This window comes from Camelus ferus, chromosome 16 (assembly GCF_009834535.1).
Source record: "Camelus ferus isolate YT-003-E chromosome 16, BCGSAC_Cfer_1.0, whole genome shotgun sequence".
In the NCBI taxonomy this organism is placed as follows: Eukaryota; Metazoa; Chordata; class Mammalia; order Artiodactyla; family Camelidae; genus Camelus; species Camelus ferus.
The window spans coordinates 810,943-825,254 of record NC_045711.1 but is presented as its reverse complement, the minus strand read 5'-3'; the positions used below and the strand labels follow the sequence as shown (position 1 = coordinate 825,254).

The following is a 14,312-nucleotide window of genomic DNA, read 5'->3' as shown; positions in this document are numbered from 1 at the left end:
TCGAATATTTTTCCAAAGACCACATCCCCAAATTAACTCCTGGCCAATTAACCTCTCAAGAGCTGAAACAGAACCGCGTATAGAGTCTGGGCATTCAGTAATCATTCCCCTACTAAATGAACAAGAAATTTCAGGGCCACAAAAGAACCATTTAAGAACTAAACTGTTTCCATGTGAGGTTTTAAAGAAAAATGCTCCAAAGAGGACTGACTACTGAAAGTCATTACCTACCTAAAATCAGGCAAATTGAGCCTTTTAATGGTGAACTATTAGCATTAGCTTCTTCAGCAGAAACAGAAAAAAATCTATTTCCCTCCCTTTGAATAAAATGTATTCTAAACAAGAGAAAAGGCCTCAGTACAGAAAAAGCAAGTTTGGGGGAGGAGGGAATAGCTCAGTGGTAGAGTACGTGCCTGGCATGCATGAGGTCCAGGGTTCAATCCCTAGTACCACCATTAAAAATCAATCAATCGATAAACTGATTACCTCCCCCACCAAAAAAATAAATAAATAAAAATTAAAAAAAAAAGAAAAAGCAAGTTTGTTGTTTTCTCTAGAAAGATAAGTGTGAACCTGAATTACCTGCATAACACTCCAAGTAAATGGTGCTGACCTAAAACAGTCCCTGACATTTTGTAAGCATATCCCATTTCCAGCTTAAAATAAATCTTCTGTTGTGTAATGGTATTAAAAATCACACTTTTTATATGAATTGAAATTATATCAATTATGTCTTTATGAAATAATTTAAGTATCTGTTTTTTGTCTCAAATCTACTCTTAATTATTCTTGATTTCTAACCTACAAATCGAGATGGTTTGCCTCTAAAGATATTAAGTGTCTTATTCCATTATTTCTAAAACTAGAATTAAACTGTTAATTTTCTATGTGGCTACACAACTTAATCTTTTTAAAAGGCCTAAAAAATTACAAAGCAGACAAATATGCTTTCAAATAAAAACCACTTTTTGATGTTAAAGATAATGAAAGTAATTACTCACTCAAAGAGTGTTCCAATAATTCCAATAATCTCAACCATTCTTTTTGCTGTTGTTGTTTTTGGTTTTGAATTTTTAGTTGGGGGGATTAGGTTTTTACTTATTTATTTATCTTTAATGGAGGTGCTGGGGACTGAATCCAGGACTTTGTGCATGCTAGGTACACACTCTATCGCTAAGCTACAGCCTCCCTCACGTCACCCATTCTTAAGTGAAAGTAGTCCATGAGTTAAATAGCTTAGTATCAAGGAAGTTTTCCCCACAGATGATTCCAAAAGTTCCAATTCATCCTACACTGCCACCAAGTACACTAGTAAACTACTCTCCCCCTATTACCAGTCCATCAGCCTTCCTCCCCAAACTGAACAATTATTCTTTTCCTTATGTCACACACTGGTGGGCACCCCCACCCACACCCCGTCTCTCCTAGCTCTCCTTGTGACCAACAACTTTTTGGTTTTGATACAGCCATATTTGTCAATTTTTCCCTTTTATGAGTGTTATCTGTACCTAATAAATTCTCTACCTTGATATTCTCCTGTATTTGTTCTAACAGTTTTGTTTATCATGTTTGTCTTACGTTTTAAACCTTAGGAGAGAGCTTAGCCTCCTCCCTACCTCAGTCAATAAGGTCACCAGAGATCACCCATTATCAGTGGGAGTGAGATGGGTGGGTCCTTGAAGCTGAGTAGAGTCTTCACTTCTCTTCATTATCTTATTGTAACGCAGGAGATTAGAAAGGCTCAACATTTCAGGAGCCTTAATTTTAAGGATATGTGGGTGAGATGTGGAGGCTAATCCTTAAATGATTTGAATACGACACCCCATCAAGGATGTGGTCCTCCTGTGATAGTCACGTTTTCCAAATGTGGCCTCAAATAAGCAATGGAGAAAATACGGCTGCTCTAGGAGTAACAGAAGCCACACACATGGAGCCATATGTACTTCCATTTGTGACAAATGACATGCACAAACACACACAACCAGGTAAGGCAGGAAGTCTTCTATCTTCCTGTGCTGGGTTACACAATGCCTAGTATCCTGGGTCAGATTGCCTAGGAAATGGATTCTGAGACACATTCGTACAAGGTTTACTAGCAAGTGCTTCCAAAAACAAGAGTGAGGGAAACAGGACTAAGCAGAAGATGATGAAAGGCTTCAGTCAATCTCAAACTGGAATGGCCTTTCAGAGAATTCCCAAATTAAGAAACAAGTTCAAGCCTTTATACCAACCCATCCCTTCCCCAAGTCACCAGTCAACAGATGCAGGTGGCCTCCAGGGAAGGGGATTAACTTGGGAAAGTTACCTCTTTTAGCTAAGCTTTCCCAGAAAGCAACTTAGCTGAGTTATCAGCAGGCAACATTCCCAACAGGCTGGAGTATGACTGTTTCCTTCTGGGCAGGAGACAGTAACATCCACTACACATATAGTTTATCTGTTATCATCATCTTACTTGTTCCCTCTGATGAAGCCAACCACCATGTTGCGCGCTGACCTACAGAGAGGCCCTGTGTGACAAAAAAACTGAGTGGGGACTCGGTCAACAGCGTGTGAGGAACAGAAACCTGCCAACAACAACTTGTGTGAACGTGGAAGCAGATCTACCCGCAACTGAGCCTTGAGATAACTGCAGTGCCAGCCAACACCTTGACTGCAGCATTATGAGGAACCCAGAGCCAGAAGATTCAACTGACTCATACCCGGTTCCCTGGCCTATGAAAACTATGAGATAATAAATGTTTTAAGCCACTGAATTTTAGGTAATTTGTAATACATCAATGGAGAATTAATACAACCCCTCTAAGCCTTGATACAGAACAAAAAGACATAGTCCTTTTGTCTAAGGGTATATAGATTGTGGCCATTTTGCTGATGTAACAAGAGGGGTACCACAAGTTCACAAGAGGAGTACGACAAATTCACAAATGACTAAAAGTTAAGACTCTTAAGTGCTACAGTGCTTTAGAAAGGGAAACATTTGTTTGGGGATGAAGAGCAATTGCTTCCTGAAAAAAGGGAAATTTGAAATGGAACTCATCTTAACAAGAGGCAAAGTAGAAGACACATTCTAGACCCTGGGAATGGGAAATGGGTTAAGTACCTGAGTTGAATGAATGGTGAAATGCATTTCAGGAAGAGGGTGACTATATGAGCAAAGTGGGGAAACTACTAGTAATTTCTAATGAACAGACAATAGGCAAGACTGGGTACTTAAACACTAGTTAAGGAAGTCTGCTTTAATTACTTATTAATCAATGTTTCCCAAAGAATATTTCTCTTTGGCCATTGGTAAGCCAAAGGATCCTCCTGGTGAGCTTCAGACTGAAAACGGAATACAAAATCCTTTACTCAGTTACTAATAAATCAACATGCAGTTTGAGGACTATTTTTCTTTTACACAAAAGCCTGAGCCTAATAGTAACACAATAAATTAGGAATAGTAAATAAAATTAATCATTTAAAATTAGAGTATGAATTTAACTTAAAATTCTGTCCTATCTAAACTCCATCTGCCACACCCTTTTGCAACAGTGCAAAGCCACTGCAATGCATAAATGAATACATATACATACGTAGTATCTGAAACTTTAAAGGATGCTTTGTTATTCATGTGAGTAGTGCTGACCTGTCAGTCAAGATTTCCAGTTACTGCTTCCTATACCTTTAATTGTTTAATTTTAGTTTAGTTTCATTATCAACAGTATATTACAGTGTTTTTCAATTAACTTATTCTATGCAATAAGGTATTCTGATTCAACATTATTTTTTGCATCCATCTTCTTTTTAAATGAACATTATTCTTGATAAGTACACTTTGAACACACGTATGTTATGTTCAATTATAAATTTAACGCTAATCCCACTAACAAAGGAGATAACGTATAATCCCTTACAAAATTGGTTTGTGTCACTTCATTAGTATTTACTTAATTAATCTGCAATATACTATCAAGGTAAATATAATAAAATTATTGGTTATTTCCTAAATTTATAAAGTACTGTTTATAAGGTAAAATCATACATAAGCTTAGGCTTCAGTGTTTGTTATTTCATTCTTCTTCAATTCTTTGTTGTGACCAAGCTCTCTTCTGACTGGAAAACAAGCCCTGAAGTGCTTGTTGTTCCTAAGATATTGTCATACCCATAAGAGAATCAATGCAATGAGCTGAGCTTTGTGAAGACTAACATAGCAGTTGTTTCCCAGACAAATATCTAGGCTGAAGTGCAGGTGGACACAAAAGATGTTCAATTCCAGCAGCAGCAGACTAAGGCAATAGTCTAGGAACAAGAACTTGACCTAAGGTGGTGGAAAGCCAGTCAAAGGAAAAGATGTGGACCACTGACTAGACCAGAGGGAGGTATCAGATGTAATGATAATGAAACCAGGACAGGAGTATTAGCAAAAATAAACAGGATGGTGAAAGGCAGAAATAATTTGAAGACTGTAAGGTTATTGTTATATCTGCTGGGGACAAAAAGAAGTAAGGTTAATTTTCAGCATTTCAGGTTATTATAACAAGATCTAAAAGTAGATATGAGGCTTTTCAGAAATTAGAGATATCAAACGTGAAAACAGAGTGAATGGTGGGTAGACTTTACTTCTGATTTGCACTTTTGCATTTGATACATTTAATCATAAAAATCACGACAGTGTGATACCAGTTCAAGGACAGACAAACCAACCAATGAAACAAAGAAAGGTCAGGAACAGATCAACACATACCTGTAGTATGTACCTGTAGAAATGTAGTTTTATACATCAGTGGTGAAAGGACGGACTTGTCAATGAATGATGCAGTCAATAGTTACATATGGGGGCAGAAATCAAAGGCATAAAGTTGAACTCCTACCTCACACCATACACCAACCAATTTCAGTGAATTCAATACATATGTGAAAGGCAAAACTGTAACATTTTTAGAAAACAATATCCAACAGTAGCTTTCTGATGCCAGGGAAGAAACTAAGACACAAAAAGTAAAATCCACACAGGAAAGAACTAGTAAATTCAGCTGCATTAAAATTAAGCACCTTCTTGCAGCCACTGTGGAAAACAGTATGGAGATTCCTCAAAAGACTAGGAATAGACTGTAGCTCACAGCAAAATAGAATGCAACAATGAATACATGTATGTTCATGTATAACTGAAAAATTGTGCCTACATTGGAAATTGACACAACATTGTAAATTGACTATAACTCAATAAAAAAAGTTTAAAAAATAAAAATAAAATAGAATAAAAATAAATAAATAAAACATATGGTTAAAAAAAAAAAGACTAGGAATAAGACTATACCATATGATCCAGTAATCCCACTCCTGGGCATATATCCAGAAGGAACCCTACTTCAAAAAGACACCTGCACCCCAATGTTCATAGCAGCACTATTTACAATAGCCAAGACACGGAAACAGCCTAAATGTCAATCAACAGATGACTGGATAAAGAAGATGTGGTATATTTATACAATGGAATACTATGCAGCCATAAAAATGACAACATAACATCATATGCAGCAACATGGATGTCCCTAGAGAATGTCATTCTAAGTGAAGTAAGCCAGAAAGAGAAAGAAAAATACCATGAGATTGTTCATATGTGGAATCTAAAAAAAAGAAAGAAAGAAAGAGAAAAAGAACATAAATACAAAACAGAAACAGACTCACAGACTTAGAATAAAAACTTACGGTTGCCAAGGGGGCGGTGGGTGGGAAGGGACAGACTTGTAGTTTGAAATTTGTAGATACTGACAGGCGTATGTAGAATAGATAAACAAGATTATACTATATAGCACAGGGAAATATATACAAGATCTTGTGGTAGCTCACAGCAAAAAAGAATGTGACAATGAATATATGCATGTTCATGTATAACTGAAAAATTGTGCTCTACACTGGAAATTGACACAACATTGTAAACTGACTATAACTCAATAAAAGAAATTAAAAAAATAAAAAATAAAATAAAATTAAGCACCTCTTTTCATCCAAAGACATCATAGAGAAAGTAAACTGACAAGGATAAAAATTAATAACCTAACTAAAAAACAGTAAAGACTGGAATAGGCATTTCACAGAAGAAATGTCAATGGTCAAACACATGATACCATATGCAATTGCGCTGGTAACTAGGGCAACACACATTAAGTCCATAAAGATGTATCATTTTACACCAGATTACAAAACTTTGCAAAAACCACAACAATAACTACAACTTTGCAGAAGTCTGATAATATCAAATGATGAAAAGGATATGGAGTAAATGGAATCCTTGTGCTTGCCAAGGAGTATAAACAGATGCAACACTTCAGAATACAATCGGCATTATCTAGTCAAAGTGACCTAACAATACCACCCCTAGGTATATACCCAAGAAAACTGTAGTGTATGTGCAGTAGGAAACAAGGATAGCCACATTCTCTGAAATAGCAAAACCAACGCAAAACAAACCAAAAAACCCACTCCAAATTAGGAAATAATGCAATGAGATTCAAGAGTAAATTTATCTAATAAAATTATCACGTAACAGTGGACAGACAAAATATAACTATACATAACAAAGAACAATTTCAAGAATATAATGTTGAGCAGTAAAACTCACAAAAGAAAACATGCATTATAATTCCACATAGATACAGTTCAAAAACACGCAATACATTGTTCAAGAATACAAACTTGATGAAATTATGAAGAAAAATAATGTTAAACACAGAATTGAGAATAGGAGAAAAGGATGGGAGAGAGAAAGGGAACAGAGGAGATGTAACAGGTAATAGTAAAGTTCTTTTTCTTAAAGTAGGTGACAGGTACAGAAATAAATCACGTATTCTAATTTTTTAGATGTCACATTTCATTAATAGGTTTTATCACCTCAACATTTAATTAAAACAAACAAACAAAAAACCCAGATAAATATCACACATTTGGTCAATTAATCTACACTGGCTCCCGCTCTAAGCCATATGGATGCCTTCTATCTTTGACTCTTTGATTAGACTTAAAAAGATAGACTTGTGACTATAGATAAAATATACAGTAAGTTTCTTCTGTATAGCACAAAGAACTATATTCAGTATCTTGTAGTAACCTATAGTGAAAAAGAATATGAAAAAGAATATATGTAAGTGTATGTAAGACTGAAACATTATACTGTACACCAGAAACTGACATAACATTGAAAAGTGACTATACTTTAATTTTAAAAAAAAATGTATGCAATAGGGAAAAAGAAAAGATAGACTTGTGGACAGATGGTATACAACAAAAGGGAAACTTTTCCTACTGGCTCTATAAGTAATGAACAAGGAGCTAAAGACCAATTAAAACAAGAAAAGTAGATGTGAATAGTCTTGCCAGTATATTATAAAATATGATCTTTCTTTTAAAAAAGTTAGGAAACAAAAATTTAAGTCATTCTTTACCATATATAACACAGTATGAGAAGATATAAGAAACTTTAGTGCCCAGCTTAGATGGTAGACCAAAAAGGTAAAACATAAGAAACATAACTGAAAAGAAACTTTTATTATGAGAAATTTTACCGTCAATGAAAAGAAATATTCCCCTACTATAGTAACAACCATCTTAAAACAGAATATCTAGTTTAAAACAACTGGATTTACTAAAAGAAAAAGCAAGGAGATTACACTGTTTTTGCTGAGAAACAGCAGATTATTAGATACTACTACTAAAAAATGAAGCTAATGAATACAAGTAATTCAAATACTCAAGTCACACAGTTTCTAAAAATGTTTATGACGTGTACAAAAAGGCAAAAGAATAGTACACTTTTTTAAAAACGAACTTACCCTGAAATAAGTGAAGTTACAGCTGTTGAATAAGTGTCACTCAAAAGCAGTCTCTTGGCTTTTTCTTACACAGCGGGCAACTTTCCTTTTGAATTCTCCATTTCTGTCTTCCCTCCATTCTTTCTGTAGGTACAAAATATCAAGTGATTTTATGAAAACTCCTCTTATAATCTCAAATACTTTATAATGTAATGCTTTGGCAATATGAACACTTAAAATGTTAAAAAGTTGATAAGGTAAAAAGTAGTCAAAACTTACTTTTACAAGGCACTGTGCTGGGATACAAGAGCAGAAATCCCCTATGCAAATTACCTCTTTAGGCAAAATTCTCTTTAAAAAAGGAAAAGGCCCTAAAGAGCATTAAGTTCTGTTTTACACTGAAAAGAAAGTGACAACTTACAAATAAAGGTATTCAGGCTGCGTGAAGGATCACCAAAGCTCCCTACTGGAAGCAATCAGAAAATAAAGTAGACATAAAAGGGCCTCCTATGTTAAAGTAGATGAGTGGAGTACATCATATTGAGATGATACTGACTACTGTTTCTAGTGGGGGCAGGAGGACACATGACAATGACAATATCACTATCACTGCCAGGCATGTGAAAATGGAACACAAAACAGCACCAGCACAGTTTCATGTGAGAACAGAGTTGATTTTACCTAGCATGAAAATAGCAGGAAATTCTCACAAAAATACCCAGTCTTTTTTCCCCATATCATCCATTTAGGGACATCAAAGACTACGGAAATCTTCAGTACTTGCCGTTGCAGAGAAAAAGATTTGAACAATTTTTGCCCTTAAAGCAAGGCGCCCCAGAGAGTCAATCATTATAATAAATTATTAGATAAACTATAATGCTGACATGTATAGAGATTCAGACATGTTTGATGAAATATTTATGGATAAAATATTAAGTCTATAAATACCTCATTATCACTTTTAAGAAATTTTAAGGAGAAAGGGGCAATTCCAGCAAAGAGGGAAGGTCAATCTCAAGGGGAAAGAAATCAACTAAGAAGGGTACTTAGCCCAGAGAACTAAGGCTGCAAGCAGGAAGCTATTACAATAATGAAAGTAAGAAGCAAAAGGACTTAAGTCCATGGCAGAGAGGGTGGAGAAGAGTTTAGAGTTTATATAGTATGACTGACATTCTTTGGGGACAGACAGGACTAGACAAGGATGACTCCTGGGTCAAAGACAGACTGGGAGATAATGGTTCCAAAGCAGGAACTAGAATAGAGTCACTATTTTTTGAATCCAACATGCCACAAATGATGACCAGATGGGTGGTGTTATCATCTGCGTTTTATACATGACAAACCTGTGAATTCAACAGAGCAAAAAGCACATATGTTTATCTCTTTGTTCTAAGATCTTACTAAAATGATCATATTGGAATTATATTTTTAAGGTATAAATCTTCACTATCAGAGAAAAATGGCAGTAAAGTCATCTAATAATGGGAAGAAATTTTTCTGAAAGACCACAAGCAGATGAAAGAATAACGAAACATGCAGCAGAGAAGAGAAAGCAGCAGCCTAGAGAAGCATCAGTGGAACCCCAGCAGAGGAGGGAAAGGACCAATTTAACAGAACCCTAAAGAAGTGAAAGTTTGGAAATGGCAGGTCTTCTTAGTAAGAAGTGGGCTGAGAAGAGATTGATAGGAAGTCTGTATAACTCAACAGTTTGGCCTTTTCCTCCTACCTACACCCAAAATCCTAATACCTTTCTAAAATAACAATAATAATGATGATATACAGATTTTACATAAATATAGTGAAAACCACCAGAATTAGAGCTAGTGTGGTATTGGTACTGAAAGTAATTACTTCTTTATTTTGGCACGTAAATGACACCTCTCTTTAATAGAGACTTGATATTAAGTTTTCCTAGGTATAACAATAGTTTTATAGTTTATATAGTAAGATAGTGTCCTTATTCTTAAAAGATGCAGGTACAAGTATTTAGGAGTAAAAGTTATGTCTTATTTTTGTACAGATTCAGGAGAAAAATAAATGAGTATAAACATATATCGATACAAATATACATATAAAGATATCATAGTTCTAATCAAGCTTAATTAATCAAGCTTAATTAAAGGGCAGGGGAGATGTATTCATGTGACCACCTTACCGCAGCATCAACATTAGCAGGTGAGTCTCCATTAGGGTCTGCCAGCATAGAAATGACACTAATCATGATGGTTTCCACGGTGTGAATAGGCAGCCAGCGTTCCTCTGGCTTTTCATAACCATATTTATCTTCCCCGGGCTCGTGAAGAATAGAAATGCATACATCACCATTTTTATCAACTGCAAAATTAAGAGAGTAAGATCCCCGTTTTAAATATTTAAAACAATTTGGTTACGCATAAAATAACTATTATAGGTATGGTCCTGATTCCCATGGTACCTTTATAAAATTCAATACCACTGTACCAATGAATATATACAGAAGTTAATTTCCAAAATGGAACCTGTTAACCTTTTAGGAAGATAACAGATTTTTTACCCAATAGGATCCACCTGACAAGCCCAAAAGGAATGTAAACTATCTTTTTCATTGTGCAAAATTTCAAGATACCTAACATGTAGATGGTGCCTCACATTTACATGTAATAAATACAATAAAACGAATAAATGGCATCTATTCAAACTGTTCTTCATTTGTAGAAAGTATACGGTCCAAACACCAGAAATAAGTTTCTATGCAGTAATTATTTCCTAGTTTCCCCACTAACTTACTGATTAAAACTGTTGATACTCAAAGGTTCAGTGACTTTCTTAAGAAAAAAATGAAAAGTAACATAATATACTCTTTAAATCATATGAAGGCAAAACTATATTTTCGGGGGAAGAAATGTACTCAGATCCACAAAAGAAACATGTCATAATTGCCAGTGAAAATTCATCAACATAAATGATATTCATGAGGCCCCTATTCTATTAAGCTATTTTAAAATCCAAGCCACAAATTAATTCTTGTTTAAAAAAAAAAAAGGGAGGGGGGTTGTCCATAATCTACTAACTCATTTACATTACACAAACACTCCCTCTATTAGTGAAGCTATCAAAATCGTAACACCCTTTTATGGTGAAATTTTCCCTATGCAAAAAACATACTTATTGAGAAAATGTTAGAAAAGTCAGAAAAACATAGTATTTTGGTAAAAAAAAAAAAAAATGTTTTAACCAAATTTCCAGATCCCATAAATAACCACTGACAATATTTATGTATGTTTCATTCCTAACTTCCTACCTAAAGCCCAGCAAAGTTGCAATAGGTATAATTTTAAAAGCTTATTTTTCATCTCATAACTTAAGCATTTCCCCTGTTGTTATAAACTCTGGGTAACCAGAATCAAAGTTTATATATATTTTGGCTCTACGACAAATGCTTCTTGAATGCATATTGTGTGCCAGGCACCCACTTGACACAGGGAGTTCAGCGATGAATGTGACATTTAAGACCCATGACTTCAATGTCTTGTACATGAGCTGTTCTATAATTAAGGTTCCTCTCACCCCCACTTCCTAGTAAAATCTATTAGCTAAAATGAAGTAACTAAACCAAGAGGAGAGAATAACAAAAACAAAACTTGTAACAGCACTATGAAGTTCAACATAAAATGCTTATATAATAAACAAGGTCCTACTATATAGCACAGGGAATTATACTGTAATAATATAATGAAAAAGAATAAGAAAAGTATCTTGTAATAATCTATAATGAAAAGAATAAGAAAAGTATATATATATATGTATAAATGAATCACTATGCTGTATTCCAGAAACCAACACAACATTGTAAATCAACTATATTTCAATAAAAACTTAAATTAAAAAATGCTTATACAGTATTAAGATACTTCACTTATCACATAAGGATTTTTCCAAGTCATTTTCTTTGAGAATATGACATTAAATGTTTATGTAGAATTTTATCAGAGAATCGACTTAAGATCCATTTTCCATTTTTACAAACTGTTATCATAATATAGCACTGTTAAAATTTTAACCTTGTGTCATTTCACTTTATCATACAGTTTAATTTTTTAGAATGAGGTTTTTAGGCTTAATACCTATTACCAAATTACACTTAAAAAGGCAAGATAATTCTGAGTGAAGAGGCAATGAAACAAAAATTTTTTTCTTTATTGTAATTTTTAAATTTCACAAGTGAAATATAGTTTAATCAGCTTTTCTAAATGTTTTTAGGAGCAAAATTTTTCCATGTATAGAAACTATATGTATTTCCTCTTTTGTGAAATGTCTCTTCTTACCCTTTTCTCATTTATGTACTCAGTGTGTTTATTCTTTTTCTTGCCAAATTGCTTCTTAACTTTCCCTGTTTAATTTTTGCGTGTTATTTCTTCCTTTCACTTTAATACCCGAACAATGTTCTTTATAGCTGGCCTTAATATCTGATAAAAGATCCGTTCAAATATCCCTTTTTGCAGGGGGGAGGGTATAGCTCAAGTAGTAGAGCGCATGCTTAGCATACACAAGGTCCTGGGTTCAATCCCCAATACTTCCTCTAAAAATAAATAAAATAAGTAAACCTAACTATCTCCCCTTTTAAAAAAAAAAGAATCCCATATTGCATGTAATTGTCTATTTTCTCTTTTTACTCTCCTCTTTTTAGTCTTCTAGTATTTATTATTTTTGAAGCTAGAAATATCTTGTCCCTAACATTCAGCATGTAATTAATATTCACTATTTTTTTAAAGTCACTTGAAACTTTATTCCATTTAGAGTTTTAATTCACTTAGCTCTTTGGTATGAAGAGGATTTCTAAATCAATGTCCCCATAAATAGCTAGCCAACAGTCTTGGCATCAATGACTGCAAAGAAAACACATCTCTTCTTCCATCTTGAAGCCAGCCTACCTGAACCATGTATACTCTTCAGGCTCCCTCTTGAAGCTGTGCTCTAAAATGAGGAAAATCTGATCTACCCTCATCTTCTCTGTTTACTCACCATTTGGTACTCTCTTTTTTTTAAAATCTTACTGGTAACTGGCATCTGCCTCTAAACAGGATGCTATGGACTGTTCTCATAGAGTGATTGGGAGAACTTTTCTGGGTAATTTTCAGGCCAACCCTTCTGGCCAAAACAGCTGATACTGCTGAGCACACCTTCCTGGACACACTTTCCTCTCTTAGCTTCTGTGACACACTTCTTTTCCCTGGTTCTTGAGTCATTCTCAGTCATTTCCCCCTTTTCCTTTTCCCTGCTCTGACTTTTGATGGTATCCTAATCTCCAAAATTAGTCATCTTTTCCCTGGGTAAATTAACTCATTCACCATATCACAATGTTACCCATCATCTTTTCCCCCTCACTTTATTAAGATACAATTGACACGGAACACTGTGTAAGTTTAAAGTGTACATGATTATTTGTTATACATTACCTATCATCTTGATGCTGATAAACTGCAAGGCCCTACCTACGCTCACTGCTGAACCTTGGAGTAGTTTTATCTAATTATCAAGTGGCACCTCAAAAAAAAATAAGCCCAAAACTGAATGCATCTAAGTCACACAAAGCTAATCCTTACCATGTAATAATTTTTCTAACAGTTTTTTGAGATATAATTCATATACTTGAAGTACACAATTTAATGATTTCTAGTATGTTTACAGAGCTGTACAGCCATCACGACAATTAATTTTAGAATATATTCAACACCACATTAAGAAAAGCCATACCCATTAGCAATCACTCCCCACTTCCCTCCAACCTTCCCCGAGCCCTAGGCAACAACTAACCTACTTTCTATCTCTATAGATTTGCCTATTCTGGACATTCCACATAAATGGAATCATACGCCATGTGGTCTTTTTGTTCACTTAGCATTATGTTTTTAAAGCTCATTCGTGTTGGAACTTGTATCACTACTTCCTTCTATCATATGAATATATTACATGTTGGGTTTTTTGCTAATTAACTGACAGACGTTTGGACTGTTTCTACTTTTTGGCAATTATAAATATTGCTGCTATGAATATTCATGTACAGGTATTTCGTGGACATATGTTTTCAATTTTCTTGGTTATATATCTAGAAGTGGAATTGCTAGGTTATAAGGCAACTACGTTTAACCTTTTTAGGAACCGCTAGACTGTTTTCCAAAGGGGCTGTACCATTGAACATTCCTGTCAGCAATGTAGGAGGGTCTAATTTCTCTGTGTCCTTGACAACACTGTTTATTATCTGTTTTTGATTATAGCTACCCTAGTGTGTGTAAGTAGTATCTCACTGTGGTTTTGTTTCTATAAATATTTTGTAAATGGTCCATTAATAAATTCTTACTTCTCCATTACCACCCACATCTCATAGTCAACAAGTGAGAATAACTAAATTTTCCTTCCTGCCACTATTCTTTTTTGTTGCTGCTGTTCTTTGGGGGGGAGGGGATAATTAGGTTTATTTATTCATTTATTTAAATGGAGGCAATGGTGATTGAACCCAGGACCTCATGCATGCTAATCACACAGTCT

The 14,312-nt window shown here is 34.7% G+C and overlaps 1 protein-coding gene across 1 annotated transcript in view; it reads right to left on the bottom strand.

The window, feature by feature from the left end:
- Nucleotides 1–14,312, bottom strand: part of UBE2G1 (ubiquitin conjugating enzyme E2 G1) — an 81,002-nt gene that overhangs the window by 2,798 nt on the left and 63,892 nt on the right. Inside the window, exons 4-5 of the mRNA XM_032498029.1 lie at nt 9,943–10,121; nt 7,809–7,931 (exon numbers count right to left, since the gene is read on the bottom strand). Of these exons, the coding sequence (XP_032353920.1) occupies nt 7,845–7,931; nt 9,943–10,121 (266 nt within the window). The 3' untranslated portion in view covers nt 7,809–7,844. The remainder of the gene's footprint in view (nt 1–7,808; nt 7,932–9,942; nt 10,122–14,312) is intronic.